This window comes from Aythya marila, assembly GCF_965140915.1.
Source record: "Aythya marila genome assembly, chromosome: 3".
In the NCBI taxonomy this organism is placed as follows: Eukaryota; Metazoa; Chordata; class Aves; order Anseriformes; family Anatidae; genus Aythya; species Aythya marila.
This window is the reverse complement of record NC_139044.1, coordinates 42,801,112-42,821,690: the sequence shown is the minus strand read 5'-3', so window position 1 is coordinate 42,821,690 and position 20,579 is coordinate 42,801,112. Positions and strand designations below refer to the sequence as shown.

At 46.3% G+C, this 20,579-nt stretch overlaps 1 protein-coding gene across 3 annotated transcripts; it reads left to right on the top strand.

Moving 5' to 3' along the window:
- The first annotated feature begins 91 nt into the window (after positions 1-91).
- Positions 92-19,911, top strand: TAF5L (TATA-box binding protein associated factor 5 like). Of its 3 annotated transcripts, XM_082756076.1 has the most exons (6): positions 92-325; positions 4,379-4,523; positions 8,620-8,724; positions 10,397-11,121; positions 16,445-17,137; positions 17,272-19,911. In XM_082756076.1, exons 2-6 carry the CDS (start codon positions 4,382-4,384, stop codon positions 17,287-17,289), a joined length of 1,683 nt encoding a protein of 560 aa, XP_082612202.1. In that variant the 5' UTR covers positions 92-325; positions 4,379-4,381; the 3' UTR covers positions 17,290-19,911. The 3 variants fall into 3 exon arrangements, with proteins under 3 accessions (XP_082612202.1, XP_082612201.1, XP_082612203.1); XM_082756075.1 differs by having other exon boundaries at positions 16,445-19,911; XM_082756077.1 differs by lacking the exons at positions 16,445-17,137; positions 17,272-19,911 and adding an exon at positions 14,584-16,380.
- Positions 19,912-20,579: the final 668 nt, after the last annotated feature.

Below are 20,579 nucleotides of genomic sequence, written 5' to 3'. Positions count from 1 at the left end.
GCTGCCTCCCCCCGGTCCCTCCCCGGGAGGCGGCGCCCATCGTTGCCGGCCGGAGGGCGCCTGCGCGGGGGCCGCCCCGCTCCCTGCTCCCCGCTCCCCGCTCCCTCCCCAGCCCCAGCCGCAGCCGCAGCAGCAGCAGCCATGGAGCGGCCGCCGCCGGCCGCCGGTCCCCGGGCAGCCCCGGCCGCCCCCGCCAGCCCGGGCGGCAGCGGCGGCGTCGCCCCCGCTCGGTGCCGCCGGGCGCAGTGACAGCGCCGCCCGCCCCCCGCCTGCAGCCCGCAGCCCGCAGCCGCCCGCCCGCCGCCGCCGCCGCCTGCGATGCTCAGTGAGTGCGGGGACCCCGCGGGGACGCGGCGGGGACACGGGGACGGGCAGCGGCGCCGCCCGGCGGCGGGAGGAGGCGGCGGGGGCCGGCGGCAGCCTCGTGGCGAGGCCCCGCAGGCCCGGCCCGGCCCCGGCAGGAGGAGGCGGCGGCGGCGGCCGCGGGCAGGGCAGGGCCGGGGCTGGGCGCCGGGAGCCGGGCGCGGGGGCGCGGTGGAGGTGGAGGGGGCGGAATCCGCCCTCCGTGGGGTCCAAAGGGGGAGCCGGGCAGCCGGGGGGGCTCCCCCGAAACCCCGCTGGGGCCGTGGGGAGCGCCCCTCGGCTGCTCGGCACCCCCCCGGCCGCTGAGCGCGGGTTGATCGGCACCGTGCTGGCTGCCGAAGTTGTGCAGCTCCGAGATGAGCCGAGCATCGCCAAGCTACAAGCCAGGGGGATTCACGAGCTGAGGCCCGGGACGCTGTTTTTAGTGGAGAACGCTCCAAATGGGCTTTCCTGCCGGTGGCTCTCTGTTTGTTTGTATTGGGGTTGCGTGCTCCTGGTGGTTCCCTGCCCACAGGTCTTCCTGGGAGCGAGAGCGGGCTGTCCCAGAGGCAGGGCAGGAAGGCAGAGTCCCAAAAAGCAGCGTTTCCAACACTGGTTTTCAAGCTTTTTTTTTTTTTTTTCCCCCGTACGTCTGTGCTGGTGATGTTTCAGGGCCGGGGAATCTGCCTAAACCTGTATCCAAGAGGTAGGACAGGCAGGAAATGAACTTCCTTGGCCTAATGCTTGGTGCTCAGCTAATCTTCTAGGAAAGAGGAACTTGCGTTTTGTGCGATCGGTCTCTCTGCTGGGGTTCTTCTCCGTTTTTGGTTCCTCAAAGAAAAGTAACCCCGTACCCTTTTTTGGCTGCTCCGACTTGTGACACTTCAGCACTGTAGCTGGGCAGACCCTTGATGCGATATTTCTTCTCTCTTTCCTTACGTGTTTGGCTTATCGGTAGAAATAATGAGTGGTGTTAGTATTTATCGCTCTCTCTGGGTGTTTGAGAAGAGTGAGGCAGCTCAGCCTCGTGCACGATCGTTTCACGCTTTCTGCAGACACAGGCAGGGGTTGCTCCGTGCGTATTTTGAAGGTTATCTTCAGCTACGAGATCTAGTCTCAAAAGTGATGCAGAGGTTAAAACAGCAAAGTTGTCTTTTTTTTTTTTTTGTCTTTAAATTCTGCATCATTGACCTGTTGTGAACTGGCTCAGCTTGAACCCATTAAAGGCGTTTTGGCAGGCCTTTCTCCTGTTTATTTTATGATAAACTCTAGTTTCGAGGGCTTGCTAACGAACATTTGCAGGAATGTTGGTTTTGCTCTTCTGGCACTTTTTATTTTATATCTTTCACTGTGAGCGCGTTTCCCTGCTCCTGTGATGTTTCCTTATGACATGCTGAGGGTGAGAGATAATGGGAAGGTGAAAGAAACCTGAAATGAAAGTAGGGGTGGCAGTGTGGGTCCGGTGAAGACTTGTTTCCTGGAAGGCAGTTGCTGCTCTGTCACCTGGGAGTGGGGAAGAAGACCTCCTTGAGATGCCGCTTTAGCACTCAGTACTCTGGCAGCTAGGAGGAGCGCACAGAGTCTGCGAATGGAGCAAGAAAATGGACAGATTGCACAAAGCAAATGTCACCTTGCTGATCCTGGCTGAAGAAACTGGGGCTTCCCTGTTATCCCCAAAGCTCTGCAAAAGCTCGGACTTGAATCAGCTGCCAGTCACTGCTCCTTTCCCGGGCCCTTCTCTCTTGCTCCTGAAATACTTAAATCCTGGTGTTGGAATTTGAGGCTACAGGTTAATCAGTTGTGTATTTTTTTCCCTCTGTTTTCAAATGATCTATTTCTGCTGCTGCTCACCTGCCTCTGCTCAGCAGTTGAAGACTGATTTCGGTGCTCCTCTTGTTTGTCACTCCAAAGGCTGCCCTGCACTTCTGCGTTTCTCACAGATCGGTTTTCAGTTTCTCTGCTCCACGAGGAGTTAATGAGGAATGATCCGTCTATGCACGGTGTCCCCTAATGGATAAGGGCTTTCTCGCCAAGTCTAGTGCAGATTGGTCCTGTAACTACAGAAAAATGCACAGGCAAGGATATTTCTAGATTCTCTTTGTTTCTGAGCCACAGACCTGAGGCTGATTTGCCCAGTTTTGATTGCTAAACCACTTCAGAAACGAGGAGTTGAGTCTGTTCAGTGCTATTTTGGGAGCAAGTTTCTTTGGACTATAATCCAAATCTAGCAGTGTTAGATGCAAACCCTCCAAAACAGTTTCTAGAGCTGAAATGCACAACCAGGAGAGCATCACAAATTCAATTAGGTTGCTGCCCTAACCCAAGCTGTGTGGCAGACTGCATGCAGAAGCATTAGGGTGGACCTGGGTGGGAAATTCGTACACGAGCCCGTGCTGCTGGCTGAAATGCAGAATGTCAGTGTAACACGTTGTGAGGCTTAGATAAGAGCTGTTTTTTGGGAGGGTGCTCAGCTGCTGGTCAACCCCTGTGTCCACCCTTCTTTGTAGATTTCACTGGTGTTGTGTCTTCTGCTGTTTTGTGCAGCAGAAAAAGTGTTGGATTTGAGACAGGGTAAGTCGATGTAATTTATTTTAATTGCAAGGAAGATTAAAAGGAAATTTGTTTTTGGAGTGGAATAAGCTGTGGTTGAAGCTGATGATTTTAATAGGTCTATCTGGAAGTGCTTTCCAAACTCCACACCTGTTGGTGCCCCTTCCCCACCCTCAACAGTTACTTCACCTGTGAGAACAAATGGAAAGCTTTTTAAGGTTTTCCCCAGAGCATACGGGTTTGCAATTCCACGTATCTGTTTGAAGCGAGTTTTGCTAAAACCTTGCATCCCATCTGCCTGGAACTTCACAGAGAATTTATTGCTCTAACACCTGGGGTAAGCACTGGAGCGTGCATGGGTACTGTAGAAGGCATCATGGTTCCAGCCATGCTTTTAGAAATTCTCTTCTTAAGAGGGAAAAGAGAAGGCATCCCTGTCTGCCTGTCTTAGAAGCTGTGTTTTGTAGGATTTAGCTGCTCAAACCAGAAAGCAAGAGCACGTGCAAAACGTGTGCTGGTCTTCAGTAGCAGTGCTGTAAGGTGTGGAACTATTTTGAGGCAGCCAGTACCGTGTTGTTCTAGTAGAATAAAACTGTCGCTTAGTTCTTTTTGTTTTAAAGCCTTTCAGGTTGTCTGAAGTTGTCTGTAGAATCGATAGCTATTGCCTAAGGATTGCCAGGCCACTGACTACTGGTAGCTGCTCAAGTAGCAGGGGAGCTGTTGCATTCATCTTCCCGAGGCTTTCAGTACAAGGCAGAGGCTAAAAGCAAGCACCAGGCTCCTTTTGGCTTGGAGATGCTACCAGGTGGTGTTTGTGAGGATGGCTTTCAAAATCTATTTAGCGGAACCTTCAAAAGATTATATATATATATATATATATATATATATATATATGAGGGAAATGTACGTGTATTGGGACAGGTGTAAAAGGCAGAAGGCTTTGCTTTTGATTTTAGTTTCCTTGTTTTTTTCTGGGAGCTTACCTGACTGAAGCACCAGAAGTCTGGCTCTAACCTTTAAATTCAGGCTATAACCTATTGCTCCCCAAACAGTTCAAATAGGTGTGCTATTTAAAGCATTGTGATTCTGAAATTTTCTTCTTTGTATCTTAACTTCTCATTTCCTTGACTCTCGGTATCATTTGGTAGAGGAGAAACCTTCACTTTTTTAAGAATTGTTTTTAACAAAATCAAACACTTCAGCTGATCACTGCAGTTTTAGTCCAGAATCCTCAATGGTATTTTGGATTCCTCAGTGAAATTAGTAGAATTAGGCAGCAAAATATCTTCAGGGATCTGGTTCAAAGTGTCTGATTATGCCTTAGTACTGAGCCTGCAGGCTTTATTTCATATTTCAGTGATGAAGTTTTTTGACTTCAGCAATGAAAATGCTGAGCTGTTTGTTGTTTTTCGTACAGCTCTGGTGTATGTTGGTCTTAACAGATACCTACACAGTAACAAACCATCATCTCTTTCTTGTCTTTTAGGTCATGAAACGCGTACGCACAGAACAGATTCAGATGGCGGTGTCCTGCTACCTCAAGCGCCGTCAGTATGTGGACTCAGAAGGTCCCCTAAAACAAGGGCTGAGGCTGTGTCAGACTGCTGAAGAGATGGCAGCTAATCTCACAGGTAATCCTAATGTTTTCTGTGCGTGCAAGCGTGAGCAGATATGTTGGTAACTAGGTGAATTTGTACCTACGGGCAGCTTTCCTTTTGAAACAAAGAAATTTCCCAGTATCAAGTTGGTATGAAGTATGAGCCTTTAAAGAATGAAAATATGGATGGAAATGGAACAAAACAAGAGGCATGGGCAGTGAAACAGCAGGTTTGGATAGCGGAAAATACATGTTATATCCCAAAAAGTGTGAAGTCTGGTGAGTAGTGGTGCTTTGGGACAGAGGTGAGAAGAACCTACATGAATTAAGTAGAAGCAAGAAAATGTACCTTTGCACTCAAGGAGAGCGGTATCATGTAAAACCGGAGTGATGCAGGCTGTTTCATTTTCTGGCCTCGTCAGTTTCAAGTTGTGAAAGCTCCGATGTGTCACTTGGAAAAAAATTAAAAAAATAAAACCTTCAGTCCATGAGACAGTTTATTTCCCGATGTGCCCTTTCTCCTCTTTCTTAAAGGCTTCTGGATCCTGCTACACTACCAGCTGGTCCAAATTCTGCCTGTGACCATCTTCATAGGAATTATTATCTTTGTTATAAAAAACTATGCTAGTACTTGAGCAGGTACAAATGTTGAATGGATGCAAGCAATGTGGAGGATATAAAGATTAAAATTAGATTTAAAAGTAATAGAAGATACTAGGCCAAACTCTGGGTGAGAGAACAAGGAGAAAGTGTTTTCTTTTAATGAACCTGCTTGGTTTGTGACTGTATCCCAGGCTAAGACTGGTAGGGACCTTATTTATTTGTGATATAACTTGATCTGACACAACATCAGTTGCTGTATAACTCTGTGATTGTTGCTAGATAAGACCAGATGTCAAAATGGCTTTTTCTGCCCATATTTTGCTGTAATCACAATCCAAAGATGAGTGGTAGATAGGTAAATGTATAGGCTGACTTTTTTGGGGACCTGAAGGAAATTGAGTAATATTTTGTTATAAGAGGTGACTTGCACCTTCTTAGTACTTTTGATTTCCTTGCTGTTTTCAGAGTTAACAGTCAGACACGTGCTGCAACTCCCTGAAGTAATACTGGGGCGAGCTGGGGGAGAAATGGAACCAGAATAAAATGACAAATTGTTTTGGACTGGCTTTGCTTTGGTAAGAGGTTTTAGGAGAGAAGTGGATAGAAGGGTCGGTGTTGGAATGGAATTAGAACTTGAGACCAATCAATACCAGGAGGAGGCAAAATATCTCAATGAGAGCTGGATTGGATTGCAAATTCTTTCATTCACATACGGCATCATGCAGGAAAAGAACGTCAGTGAAGTGTGAATGAGTGTGTGATTGATTTTTGTCTTTTTACTAATCTTCCAACAAACGTTATTAGTAAATTTCTTATAATTAGTCTGTATCTTCATGCTAGCGTAAGGGCTTTGTGGCTGGTGATTCAGAACTTAGTCATCAGTTTTCATTAGAACTGAAAATGGCCTGCTATCATGTATTCTGCTGCTGCTGACTACTTTTCCACGTCAGGCATGCTGGTAGTAAGCTACCAGTGAATATGCTGCAGTTCCGTGAATGAATGTGCCGAAAAAGAAAATCCCAGCGTGTATGTATCCTGATAAAAGAGGCAGCTGAAGGAAAGCTGACCAGATTCTGAAGCCTGTGTTGCTTTATTTCAGGGAAAGCAATTAAGTATTTTTTTTTCTGAAGACGTCTTTGTTTGTTAACAAAACTCACCTTGCTTTTTCTGTTCACATCTTTTTTTTTTTTTTTTTTTTTTGCCTTTGAAAGTAGTCAGACTCTATAAATGGGAGAGTTGCCTACTTCTGTCTTTAATTCTGTGATTTCTTCTTTCGAAGTGAAAAGTGTCCGCTGGTTTGGGTGTTTTAAATAGTTTTCTTTTTCCGTTTTACCTTGGCATTTCTTTTTGTCTTACCCCAGAGCCGCCTCTGTTCATCCCTTCTCCGCACTTGCTATATTTGTACAACTCTAGTTTTTGCACTAAAACACAGCTCAGAGCTTCCTCGTGACAGTTCCATACTTCTTTAAAGAAGCGGAAGGGTGTCTGAGGGACAGAATAAGTGGCGGAGGAACAGGTTTCTCTGATGTTGTCCGCAGGATTCTGGCAACGCGTAGGACTGTCGGAATTAATGTAAAATTCCACTTGATCTCGCTCACATAAAAGAGGAGTCAGTTGCTGTGAAACGGTGTTGACAGTAGCAGAGGAGCAGCGCTGCTCCTGCCACAGCAGGAGACCAGGAGGGTGCTGTCAGTGTCCCTGAACTAGGAACGGGTTCCTTGGAATTTGCTCTCGAGTTGCAATTACAGGAAGTGCAGTCAAGGAGCAGATGTTTCCAGTAAGTGTTCGTAGGGCCACTGGGGAAACTGGAAAAGAAACTAGAGTGGATCTGTTAATGTGCAAGAAGGATACAGACAGTGTTCTACTTCCAGCAGGAGTAAAAAAAAAAAAAAAAAAAAAAGAAAAAAAAAACCCTGAAAATTTACTCTCTTGTTTTGGGATCAGTTGATCCCCCCAAAAAAAAAAAGGCAAGAAGTCCATCTTCATTTTGGAATTACATTATTTATACAGGGAAAATTAAGGAGGTGGCAAGGAGGGAGCACGTTATAAAACCAAAGAAGCACGGCTCGTGTTTGTGTGGCACAGGCAGGGTGGCAAGTCATGCATGTTCGTGCTGAAATGAGGCCACCAACATGCCGTGAAGAGTTGGCTGTTGCATGCAGCCCTGTGACAGCACAAAAGTCAAGCCCTCGTATTTCTGACTTTCTGGTGTCCTTTGCCATGAGTGATAGGGGTGACATTAAAAGCTGTTGTTAATTGTTCTGGAGTTGCCGCGTTTGTGTGCAGTGCAGAGTTTAATCAGTATTCATCATGAGAGAATATATTCATTTGTCAGCCCAAATAGAAAAGATTCTTGAATTAATTAATACCAGTATGCTGCGTTACAGAAATGTTAAAGAAAAAAAGTTGCTGCTTTTATGAATTGCTGCTCTGAGTTTTCATGCAAAGCCCTGAGCCTGGGACTGTTACCAGCACTGTGTATGAAGCAGCCAGGCTGCAGAAAGTGTGATGTGTCTGTGTCTTTGAATGGGGTGTGCTTGTTTTGATACTGACTGGATAGAAGATAAGGTGTTGGTACTGGGATCTGTATTTCTTTTCCCATGGGGGGATGATGAGCACAGCCCAGCTCTGTTTCTGAAGCTGAGTTCAGGGTCTGTACATACACTTTCTGTACTTCTGTAAGCTCTGGGAATATGGAGTGAGGGGAAGATGAAAACAAGATTAAAACTCTTTGATTCGTCATGTTTTTAGAAGAGTAGAAGAATTCAATATATCAGTTACAATTTAGAAAGGTAAATGTTATTTCAATTTCTAGTCATTAGAACTTGTGTAGGCTTAGGTGATGTTGGGGGGTGTTGTAAACTTGCACCAAGCCCCCTGTCAGGTTGTGAGTGTTTAACAGAAGAGCAAAGGTTTTGTGCCAGAAGAAGAAAAGCCGTTTTCCTTTCTAGGTAATTCAGAAAGACATTTACGAGAGCTGATCCTGACTCAGAAAAACAGTTTAATACCATCTCAGGTGACCGTAGTACTCAGAGGTGGTGTTACTGCACACCTGATGTCCTCGATGGGTGCTGGGTCTAGCTGAAGAACAGACTTTGTTTTGGAGGAAGATGTTGTTTGCTTTCCTCATCTTTTGACTGTGAAGCAATAAAGCTGCAATTATCTCGTAAAACTCTAAAGGGATCTGTGACAACATTGCTCTGTTTCTTGTAAATTCAGTGTTATATCTGAAAGCTTAGAAACATGTTTGGGGCAGTGGGGGAGCAAGCAGAAGCTAAGCTTTTTTTAAATAAAAAAAACAACCTTCAGTATAGTTCTCCATTCATGATATGTCTAGATTGTGTGACTTTAGATTAAATTTAATAAATGCTGTGCTTAGGTGCTTCAGACTGTGTCTTCCCTGGACAATATGAAATATAAAACGTCATCTTGGTGGCTGCATTAACTGGGGTTTTATGAGAAGCTTTGTTTCAAGACACACATGCAGAACTTCTTAAATCCTAATCTTATTTTATTTCGTTTCACAGTCCAATCTGAATCTGGTTGTGCCAACGTTGTGTCTGCAGCTCCCTGCCTGGCGGAGCCACAGCAATATGAAGTACAGTTTGGACGATTACGCAATTTTCTCACAGGTAAATATCAAGAAGCAAGAAAAAGAAAAGTATGTGAATTTTTGTCATTTCAATGAGTAAATGACAGAGTAATAAAATTTAAAGTCTTTTTTTTTTTTTTCTAACTGAAACTTTTGATTTCTAGTTTTGAGATTTCAGCTACTACAATTAGAAAAAATATGGATTTTCTTGGCTTTGAGACTAGATGTATATGACAGAAAAGGAAAATACTATCATTCTGTAGTGTGGTGCAGAGGACAATCATGTTGTGTTGGGTTTGGTTTTGTTGGTTGGTTTTAATTTAAAAATAAAAAATAAAATTGCTCCTGGAAATGTCCTTATGAGTGCCAGAGGTGGGAATAAGAAAGCAGACAAGATTATTGAGAATAGTACATAGAAAATAGAAAGTTAGGGAGGGAAGTAGGCAGGAAGAGAGAGGCAAAAAAGTCTTAGCCTTGCCCCTGTTTTCAAGGCTGAGCAATTTGGTGAGAATTTCCCTTGCTGCAGCTTGCCTGTTACCCTTCCCCTGTGCACCTCTGAGAAGGGGCTGGCTCCGTTTCCTCCATAACATCCCACTGGGTACTGAAGGCAGGAGTTAGATACCTACTTTGTCTTCTCCAGGCTAGACAGAGCCAGGTCCCTCAACCTCTCCTCCTGTCTTCTTGGAACGTTTTCATCCGTCCCATCTCTGCCAGCTTCCTACATCTTCCCCGTTGCTCCTGTTGCAGAGTGAGGTCCTTCCCTAGTTGTGTTTCAGGACTCGAGCACCTGCTGACATAGCAGGAAAAGAGCAGCTGCCAGCTGCTTCGTGCTTTTATTACATATAGACCACAGATTTCAGAATTCCCACAGTAATTCAGATGTTGTACTTGCACATCTGGGCCCCCAGTAAATCGTTGTTGTGGCCCCGTGTGGTGCCACGGCGTTGGGCAGCAGGGCTCAGCTGCGTGCAGCCCCAAGAAGGAGGGGTGGAGCTGTTGCCCAGATCAGTCTCTGCAAGGTACAGCATAGCCTAATCAGGAGTTGGTTACACTGTGTACAAGGAATTACTGCTGGGATTTGCCTTGGCAGAGACAGAGGGAGCGTGCTCATGAGCAGGCACAGAAATAAAACCAGCCCGGCGTACTGCAGTACGTTTTGGAAGCTGCAGCTTCCTTTCCCCTGGAGACAAATCAGTTCCATCCAAAGCACCACATGCAAGCTTTATTGAAACTGAAGAAAAAAAAGCCACCAGAGTTCAGGCCCACACAAGCCAGATAAATAATTTTGACTTCTACTTAAAATAGCATTTAATATGTTTAATGAATATATTTTAGAGTTATTGCAATAAACACTGTACACATTTTTTTCTTAAATACATGGGGGAAATCCAGTTGTCACGTAGCTCGAGGTGCTATTTTAATAAGTGACCCGCACCTAAAAGGGGTTTTGAAATCTCTGCCTTTAATTCTGATAATGTACCTCACTTTTAAATCTCTGGTGAAATCTGTAACAGATACCGGGTGTCCCCTCTAAGCAGATGAAGGGGTTCAGGTAGATGCACCTACAAAGGTCTCCAGAGCCCTGCTCTCTTATGCCACCATTGAGACTTTGTGCAGTAATTGACCTTGCTCTGTTTTATTCCTAGAAGAAAGTAGATTGAGAAATCATTCAAAGCTTGTTGCTTCTTTTTTTTTTTTTTCTTTATGTATAGATTCAGATTCTCAGCACAGCCATGAAGTGATGCCTCTTCTGTATCCCCTCTTCGTCTACCTCCACCTGAACATGGTCCAGAATGGCCTGAAAAGCACAGTGGACAGTTTTTACAGCCGCTTCCATGGCATGTTCTTGCAGAACGCCAGCCAGAAGGATATCATTGAGCAGTTGCAGACTACCATGACTATTCAAGATATCCTGTCCAACTTGAAGCTCCGGGCTTTTCTGGACAACAAGTACGTCGTCCGCCTTCAAGAGGACAGCTACAACTACCTTCTTCGCTACCTCCAAAGTGACAACAACAACGCCCTGTGCAAAGTCCTGACCCTGCACATCCACCTGGACGTGCAGCCCGCCAAGAGGACCGACTACCAGCTCTACGCCGGCGGGAGCTCCTCGCGCAGCGAGAGCAACGGGCTGGAGCCCAGCGAGGTGCCGGCCGCCATCCTGCAGAACGAGGCGGCGCTGGACCTACTGCAGGACAGCATCAAACGCGTCAAGGACGGGCCCCCTTCCCTAACCACCATCTGTTTCTATGCCTTCTATAACACGGAGCAGTTGCTGAACACGGCCGAGATCTCGCCCAACAGCAAGCTGCTCGCTGCCGGCTTCGATAACTCGTGCGTCAAGCTGTGGAGCCTGCGCTCCAGGAAGTTAAAATCTGAGCCCCACCTCGTCGATGTGTCCCGCATCCGCCTGGCTTGTGACATCCTGGATGAGGAGGTCTGGATACCCCTTCCCCAATTCCCCACCCCGCACACGTATCCCTTTCTGTTGAGGTATTTCTGACGTGCGTGTTTGAGTGTCTTAGGGGACTGCGAGGCCGTTCACAGCCTGTCTGCCCCGACACACAGTTTTCATAGCCTGCTCTTATCCCTATTCTTCCCTGCCGTGGTTGTAAGCACTGCGCTGAGGTGTAGTGAAGATGTTCTCAGGTCACAGTTTTAGTCCTAGGTCCTGATTTCCCTCTTTCTCTTGACCTTGACCAGATCCCATTATGCCGGCAGCCCGTTAAGGACAGGTCACTTGGGAAGGTTCCCTTCCCTAGGACGCGTGGAGCCTTCTTATGGGTGGGAGGGTGAAACAAGGAGATGTGGGCAGTACAAACACATTGTAGCGAATGGAAACTGGAAGACGAGCAATTCAGAACAAGCAGTCAGAAGGATGGAGAAAAGGAGAGAGAAACAGGAAGAGAAAAATAAAGTAAGAATGGTCTGAGGGCTCAGGACAAAGTACACCTAAGTGAAAAACTGTATTTTTTTTCACCCTAGTCACCCTAACAGAGGTGAAGAGTTAGTATGAAAAAAAATATGCAAAATAATTGTGTTAAAAGAGTCAGCAGGGTAGAAACTTCAGAGGATTCTCGCTTTCTCGAGTGCTGGAGATGAGGACAGGGATATCTGTGCCTTCGCATGCTGGGTTAGATAGCATCTTCTAGTGTTCTCTCTTTTTTTTTTTTCTTTTTACCTCCTAGTCACACCCTTCCACCCCTCGTCACAGCTGCCCACGTAGTGTCTTATATCTGGTTAGAGATCAGAATTTATGACTCCTCCTTTGTTTAATCACTCCCCTCTTGAAGGAAAAAAGAAGAAAAAACGCATTTGTTCTTCTGTTGAGCGTTTAGCATGGGAAGCATCCTTTTTTTTTCCACTGTTTTATTTTCTACCTGTAAAAAAAATACCTGGTGGCAAGGTTCTGTTTGTCTTGGAAGAATGCAGAGAGCTTGGAGTACGGAGGTGTCTGGTTAGGGATTGCTTTGTTAGTCAGCTGGAGACCTAGAGGCAGGCAGCCAGGTGAGATAGCAGAGCTCGCCACTGCCCAGGTTAACCCCTTCTGCTGAGGTAAGTGGGTCAGGCCAACCCAAGGTGAAGCTCCGGGTTTGTTTTCATTATGAGCTGCAAGAGTTCATAGGACACGTGACAGTGGATTGCATGTCATGGAAACCAAATGTACATAACCTGTGACAGAGGAGGATTTCTCTGGTAAACCAACAGGTCACCTTCTTTGGCTCCAGACTAGAGAAAAGAGAGAGCGCCAGGTTATCAGGAGCGTGTATGAGCTTTTTGTTGGCACATATTTGCATATCTTACATGCGTTAGGAAACAGCTGCAGGAGCTTAAGTACAAATGGCTGCCGTTGGTTATTTAATACCTTGTGTATCCCTCAGTATTTATGCACAGGTGTTAAAAAAAAAAAAAATGGTCAAAGACAAGCGCAAGTCAAAGTTGTCATTGCTCTGAACAACTTCACATGCTAAACAAATAGTGACCTGACCAGGAGTTCAGAGTGAAGGGGGAATACCAGCCTGAATGCGCTGTTGTGTGTCCTGAATGCAAACAAAAGCCTGAGGACTATAAAGGAAATAAATGCTGGTGTCTGGGAGCACTGAGTGAATATATCCAGGCACCTGTGGGTTCATGGGTGGGAGCAGACCGCTAGCTGCATGGGTACCACTGCAGCAGAAGCCACAGGTGCCAAGACAGAGCAAACAAAATCACCCTGGCCACAGCCATAAATTTGATGGAAACTGCGACGACAAAAAAATCCTGATGTGCTTTGACATTGCTTCAGTGAGTTCTGTAGAATAGCTTGTGAGGGTGTTACACTTGGCTGATTTTTGTAGGGTTTCTTCGTTCTGTTTGATTCCTGTATGGTATAATTAGATTTGGATGCAGTGTTACATTCAAGTAGAGCCCCAAATGATCAGTCTTTAGCTCAGTTTCTGACCTGCTGCAAGCAAAGAAGTCATTCTGTTTATGGAGAAGTTACAGATGTCTGGGACTGTGGTAGTTTCAGTGGATCTCTTCCAGGATGGCACTAAAATTACACTGTTGGGTTTATTAGCTCTTATTGTGTGTGTATGTATATATATATAGATGAGGTTGTAGTTTGACAAAAGTGTTAGAGATCAACAGTTTTTCCTAGTTGATGTAAGGTTCTTGAGTCAGTGAAGTCAGAGTTCTCTTCTGGGTGTTACCAGATGTATTTTTAGTGAATTTTGCTCAGCGTGATGCCCTGGTGTGCTTACCGGCCTTATCATTTGTCTCTTTGCACCATTGCCATGGTTGTTGCTGGTACTACATAAATCAACAACAGAAAATCATCTTTGTTCCAAGCCGTAATTGTGGCAGCCCTTTAAATTCTGGGGAGCCAGACTCGACCCCATTTGGCTTCACTTTTAGGGCGCTGAGTGGCAGTGGTCCTTCAGGTGGCGGTGCGCAGGGATGATGCTGACAGCTCGTGTGGCAGAGGGGAGAGAGTTTGGGAGGAAGCAGTGAAAATATCCTGCAAAAAAAGCCGGGGTGGCTGCCCTCTCACCTTTCCCTGCTAGGAGATCCCTGCTGTAGGCAGGTAATGGAGCTTTCCTTTTCACACCTTAGGAATGCTGCAGGATGAGAGAGAAGATGGAAACTTGTTACTGGTTAGAGCAAAATAAAGCTTATTTTGGGGTGGGGAGGGAGGGGCTTTTTGTTCTGTGGCTTATTTGGTTTTGGGGCTCACACATTCCCTTGCGGCTTATGCCGGGTGGAAGGATCAAGATAATTTCTGTCAGCTAGGTAATGTTTGCTCACAAAGTCAAATGCAGTAGAGCACGTAAGTTTTCTGGGTCCAGATAACTGCCATGTAACATCCATTGCTGATTTCAGCAATAGCTGAGGAGTTGGGGTAGCCTGTTCACGGGCAGCTCATTCAGAAGGTGTCCTATGTAACAAAACATGGCAATGTTTTAGTTTTTTTTTCCAGTTTCTTAATAATGTAACTTTGGGGAGTCTTGTACTTGCTGAGGAAGATTTCCTACTCACTGTTGAGGAGTAGAGCTCATTTTAATAGTGTTGGCTTTCCAGTTCTCTTCTATTACTTAAAATCTGTTTCGATAGTCAGTCTTTTCAAAGTGGGGAGTACAAATCATAAAAGCAGCTTCTAGGTGTGTCTGTAGGTTATTGATTAAAATAGGTGTATATAACTTAATTTCTTGAACAATCCAAGGAATTACAAACTGTTTGTGCTGACCGGCAGCAGCAACCACTTCAGAAGGAGCTAATGGCTGTCTCGGTAGTGCCCGGCGGTGTGTTACACCCAGGAAACATACTCAGTGCATGCAATGGGAATCCTGGAAAAAATAGTACGAAGAGGGTTTCCCTGCCCCCCTGCTGACTTATAGCACAGGCTGTAACCTTTCCGTAGCTGCTGTAATCGCTCGCCTACGTCGTGGTAGCCGCAGGATGCGAGGAGGAACGTGCTTGACCTGACAAAGAAAGGAAGATGGGCTCTGCGAGGCAGCAGTTCAGCGGCTGCACTTCCAGCTGCTGTGTTGATCTGGTCAGCAGACCGACTTGGACGGGGAGGAAGCCGAAAAATGCGGTGACTCAGAAGCATTATCGGTGCTCCATTTTCAGTGAGTTCTGACACAAGTGTGCAGTGTTTCTGCTAAGTGATTCCAACAGAAGAGGAAGATGAGACTTGCTACCTGCAACCTTATAGGAGTGTGGTTTTGAATGCTTCTGTAGCAGCTTATTTAAAAATACTGTAATGTAAGGGAAGAAGAGCGTGTGCTTGTAAGAGGAAAAAGTGTAGGGCCTCCTCTGCTAACTTGTCAGGAATCTTTTGGCTGTAATTAGGGAGTACAAAATGCTGCAGGTCCCAGTGTCTCTTTTAATGCGGTAAGGTAGCCTGGAGATGCCGTGGATCCCAGCAGGCAGCCAGCGCTGCTCTATCAGAGGCAGAAAAAAAATCCATTTGAATAAGAATGGGGCTCTGCGTGCTGGAGCCTGCAGTGCCTGGGTGCCTCACCTCTGTGGCGGGGATGGAGCTGGCTCCGAGCCATGCCACGGAGCTCCCATGGGCAGCGATCGCTGCAGAGAGTTAGCGCTGCTGAGCACGGCTTGCCATCTGCCCCTGAGTGCAAAGCTGGGAGGGCAGAGAGCTGGCAGAGATGCAGGGCGTGAAACCAGGGGGTCAGTGCTGCTAGAAAGGGTCAGCGTGACAGTCCTGAGCAGGGGTGGGCTCGAGAGACCAGGCAGAAGTATTCTAAGCCGTGGTTATCTTCTTGTACTCTGCCATGAGACCCCAACTTGCTGGGTGAGGACGCTCTTGGGTTGAGATGTGTTGCAACCTGTGCAGTCTGTAGCCTTGGATTATCAGGAGGTGCTGCTTGAGCAGGCTCTGGGGTTGATGCCCTCTGAAAGGAGCCAAACGTTCAGATTCCTTCAGCACAGCTCACCGAAAGGTCTTTAAACCTGGAAGCCTTTGCTTGGTGATCATCTGCCCTGGTGCTTGAATTGGAGAATTACGGGATGAAAAGGTTTCCACTGCTGTCCTTTTTGTGATTATTCATCCTCTCCTACCCCAAAATAGATCATTTGACCTAAATAAGCCGCATATATTTTTCTGTTCTTGAAGGGTGGGGATGTAAAAGCGTCCTGGTGGAGCTGGCACAGAGCAATGGATACCACGGCCTTGCTGCATCAGGTGTGGGGCTGGGAAGGAATTAGCAGGCAGCTTGTCAGATACGCCTTGTCCTTCCATCTCCTGCCTTTTGTTGAAGACATCTGGGTTTCTTTTCCTCTGCTGTGAGTTTCGTTTCCAATAATGACCACACTGAAAGAGCAGATGCCAAGATCTGTTTTAACATCTTAGCCAAAATTTTAGCAGAGAGCGGGCAGGGAGTAAGCAGATGTTTTTAGCAAGTGTTTTAAAGCGAAAGACGTTTGGAAAAATATCTTAAAATGCTGCTACTCTTTTTTTTTTCCTTATTTGCATACAGTCCCAGGTTAAAAGTGCCTTCTTAAGTGGGCATGAGGTCACATAAAATAAGGGTAAAACCTTTATTTAAAAAGTCTGATCTCCACATCTTTTTCAGCATTGCTTAGATGTAGCGGGCACGCCAGCAGCGTGTCTCAGAGTTGCACAGAAATGCGCCACGTCTAAAATAAATTCTGCTGTCGTAACGCCAGCCTGCTTTCCTCACGGCGGTTCCTGTATTCGCAGAACAGATAAACATGCTTCTTCTTTGTTTGTTTGTTTTTTTTTCCTCCTCCCCGACCAGGAGGAAGAGGATGACAGCGCCGGCACAGAAATGAAGATCCTGCGAGGACACTGCGGGCCTGTGTACAGCACGAGGTTCCTTTCGGACAGCTCGGGACTCTTGTCTTGCTCTGAGGACATGTCCATCAGATACTGGGACCTGGGAAGCTTTACAAACACTGTGTTGTACCAAGGCCATGCCTACCCCGTCTGGGATTTGGACATCAGCCCCTGCAGCCTGTACTTCGCCAGCGGCTCCCACGACCGCACGGCGAGGCTCTGGTCGTTCGATCGGACGTACCCGCTGCGGATATACGCGGGCCACTTGGCGGACGTGGACTGCGTCAAGTTCCACCCCAACTCCAACTACTTGGCCACGGGCTCCACCGACAAAACCGTGCGCTTGTGGAGCACCCAGCAGGGCAACTCGGTGCGCCTCTTCACCGGGCACCGCGGCCCCGTGCTGGCGCTCGCCTTCTCCCCCAACGGTAAGTACCTGGCCTCGGCGGGCGAAGACCAGCGGCTAAAGCTGTGGGACTTGGCTTCGGGAACCCTCTACAAAGAACTGAGGGGGCACACGGACAACATAACCAGCCTTACTTTCAGCCCCGACAGCAGTTTAATCGCTTCGGCCTCCATGGACAACTCCGTGCGGGTCTGGGACATCCGGAACACGTACTGCAACGCCCCTGCCGATGGGTCTTCCAGTGAGCTGGTTGGTGTATATACCGGGCAGATGAATAACGTACTGAGCGTGCAGTTTATGGCCTGTAACCTTCTTCTAGTGACTGGAATTGCACAAGAAAATCAGGAACATTAATCGTTGTGTTTTTTTGTTTTTTTTCTTAGGGAAGCGGGTGGGTGTGATGAATGCCAGAGTCCATTACAAGCTGAGATTACTGACTGTGAAACACTTTCTTCCTCTGCCCCCTTGGAAGGCGTGTTCAGAGTGATGCTAATGCTTTGCAATTTCTTGCCCACAAAAAGGCCTGTGCTGTTGAATGGAGTAAGGAGGGAGGCGGAGCGATGGAAATCTGTACACGTTCTAATCCTGTATTTGTAGGGATGGGGAAAAGGGGAGAGGAAGTCCAGTAGCTTGGGGAAACCAAAAGCCTGGTCCAGACAACCGAAGCTGCCAGCCAGATAAGCTGCTGACCTGCACTTAAATATCCTGCGTTGATCGATGGGCACACCTTACCTACTGTTAACTGAGGCTTGAGCGTGTGGAGAACTACTGGCCCAGTGTTTTTTGTTTTGTTTTGTTTTCCTGGTATTGCAGAGGACCAGCATTTGAAGACCCTTATATTAAAAGAACATTCTGTATTTTCTACGCCGATTGTGGGTCCAAATATTACAGCTCCCTATAGCACTTCTGCAATATTTTGGACGAGCTAAGTAGAAAATACCATCTTTCTTTTTGCATAAGGGGATGGAAATCTGACCTCAGTTGGGGCCCATCTCTGCATTGTCATTTGGGTTTGGTTCCTGGTACTAGCTGTGATACTTGTATTTATGTTCCATTAATTAGGGATCTTTCTGAATCTGGTTGCACTGTGTTTTGAGGGTGGGAGAGGACGGTGAGGGCTAGAGTGGTGGCTTTAGGGGTGATAAGTGACTTGCCTTGGCTGGAGGGAGGGCATGATAGGACTGAAGGGGCTAAGTTTGGACTCCAGTTTGGAGCAGGGCTTGTCAATCCACCACGGCACCTCACAGAAATATTTCCGTAAATGGAAGTTGGCAATCTAGGAAGAGGGAGACGGGGGGAGAGAGAGAGAGAGAGAGGCACACACAAAGTGACATGGGAAAAAATAGTATTACTAAATTATTGTGCATACGCAGAGGCAGCTTTGCCAGTGTTGGATTTTTCTCAAAATGTTGCAATATCAGTTTCATGAACACTTTGTGAAATAAATCATCAGCATTTAAAGCAAGGATCTGCAGAAAAAGCACGTTCTAATTTGTCATTTGGAGAGATTAAATATTTCTGCTTTCTGGAAAGAGTTATTTTGTATTTTGTTTTCTATTAAAAGCATTTAGTTTAAAAAAAAAATGGTTTGGTCCCTTTCTGGGGAACTTGCGTGGGAAGGAAAGGTCAGGAGCATGTTTTTGCACTGCTTGAGGCTGCTTGGAGGCTGAATCTGGTGGTCTTGGTGACTTGGTTTTTATATCCCCCTGCTTGTTTTCCTCAGAGCTGACCCAGCAGGTCGTGGTGTTCCTGACACAGCTTTGTAGGTCAGCTGAGATGCGTGTGAAGGAGCTCGGTCCCACCTGAGGTCAACACTGCACCGCAAGGCTTCGTTCTATAGGGCTGTGTTTTTGGTTTGTGGCTTGATGTTCTGAAACTCTTCCTCCAAGCAAAGGCACGATCCTAGTATCACCTAGACAGTCTGTATGGAAGCCAGTCATTTGGCTTCCCTCAGACTTTCTGGACCTTCATGAGCAAATCCTTTTGAGAACGTCAAACAGCCTAAGAGTTTAGATGACATGACGCCTCACAACTGTCTTTTAAAAATAAAATAAAAGCCTTCTTAGGTTGGTAAACGACAGAAACCTTTTATCAGAAAGGTGTGTGGCCTTTCTGAGACGAGTAACTGTGTGTGCTGCAGCTCTGCTCTGAGAGTACCAGAAGCTCCTTTGTACGTGTGAGTTGAATGGCACTGCTGATCTTCTGGCAGCTGGGTATCAAAGCATGCAGCAGCTCAGCAGTCCCAGTCCAGGACCAGGGATTTTTGAAAAAACAATACAGGAAACAGTTGTATTGCTGATGTGTTGTGTTGTACAGGTCTTCTGGAGAGATCTCATCCAGATTCACTGAGCTGAGGCTGCTCACCAGACCAAGCGCATTGTGTCTTCAACCCTGCAGTAACATCTGGGGTTATTTAGAGCATTTCTTGCTAGATTCTGTTGATTCTAGCCCAAATATTTCATTATGAAATGATTACTCTTGGATCTTAGCAAAGTATCAAAGCGGTTGGTTTGATAGCTGGGTGAGTACCTAGGAAGGCCATGGCTCATCAGCATTCACTGGAAGTCGTTTGCTGTTTGTTGCCACATCCTTAGCAGTGTTGAGCTTTAGGACAGTTAGGCTTTTGGTCCAAAGGCAGATCCAACAGCAACCAAAATGAGGGGAAAAAAAAAAAAAAAGGTGAGGTGGGCAGTGAACAAAATTTTATTTTAACATTTTTACTTTTCTAATGGAATTGGGCTTTTTATTGGTTGGGTTTTTCCAAGGTATTTTGCATACAAAAGTGATGTGAGAGTGAAGAGAGTTAGGAAGCCAATCACTGCATACACACATAGGAAAAACAAGCAAAAGTGACTTTCTGAGGTGTTAGGAAAATGGCACCACTAACGAGGTGCTTCCAACCTATCAATTTCTACTCGCTGTGTGGACAGCTTTTGTTTTGGTGCTCACAGGATCTAAACATTTTGAAGGCAGGAAGCCAGGAAACAATCTAGACTGTTTAAAGTAAAATAAAATAAAATAAATCTGCATATGATTGACAGCCTGAATTTCAACGCAGAATTAGGAGGGAAGTTTGAGTGGGAGGAAGAAGTACCTTTAAGTCTGGCAAAAATTGGGCAGTAATTTGTTAGCTGTGTGTTTCAAGTAACTGCATTTGCACAGACCTCTTCCTTATTGCACTTTAAATACATGATAAAACACATGAAAGCATTTAAGCAGGCTTAGCTCTGCTGGCTTCGTTTGCAGCCTGGATGCTGCACGAGGCACCGCGTGGTATCAGACAGTGGCTAGAAGCAGGTGCTCAGAGAAGGAAGATGAGAGAGAGGTTGTATAGACACAATCCCTCCATGGTTTATATACTTGGGCCTTCTTGAAGTTATTACTTTTGTTTTTAATAGGCCTCTTGAGCTGTAGGCTCTGTATCAGCAATAGCTGCTGATGGATTTGGTCTCCCATTAATTTTGTCTCAGCCCATTTATTAATTGGCCACATACTTCTAGCTTCTGCAGTTCTCTGCAGCAACAAGTTCTACACCTTGATTTTTGTGGGTGGGAGCCTATTTCCCTGTTTTTTGGCATCCCTTGACTGGTACTCTGTTCCCTAACCTCTTGAACTGATAAAGGCCTTGAACAGCGAAACACCCTTTCAGGTGTCAGGTAGTCCAGGACAAAATAAATATAGATGAAGTGAG

Bases quoted from the DNA above. Each gene is read 5' to 3' on its own strand.
- TAF5L (XM_082756075.1), top strand. From the start codon at position 4,382: ATGAAACGCGTACGCACAGAACAGATTCAGATGGCGGTGTCCTGCTAC. The intron at 8,725-10,396 runs GTAAATATCAAG...CTTTATGTATAG, and splicing joins ATTACGCAATTTTCTCACAG to ATTCAGATTCTCAGCACAGC. The intron at 11,122-16,444 runs GTCTGGATACCC...CTCCCCGACCAG, and splicing joins GTGACATCCTGGATGAGGAG to GAGGAAGAGGATGACAGCGC.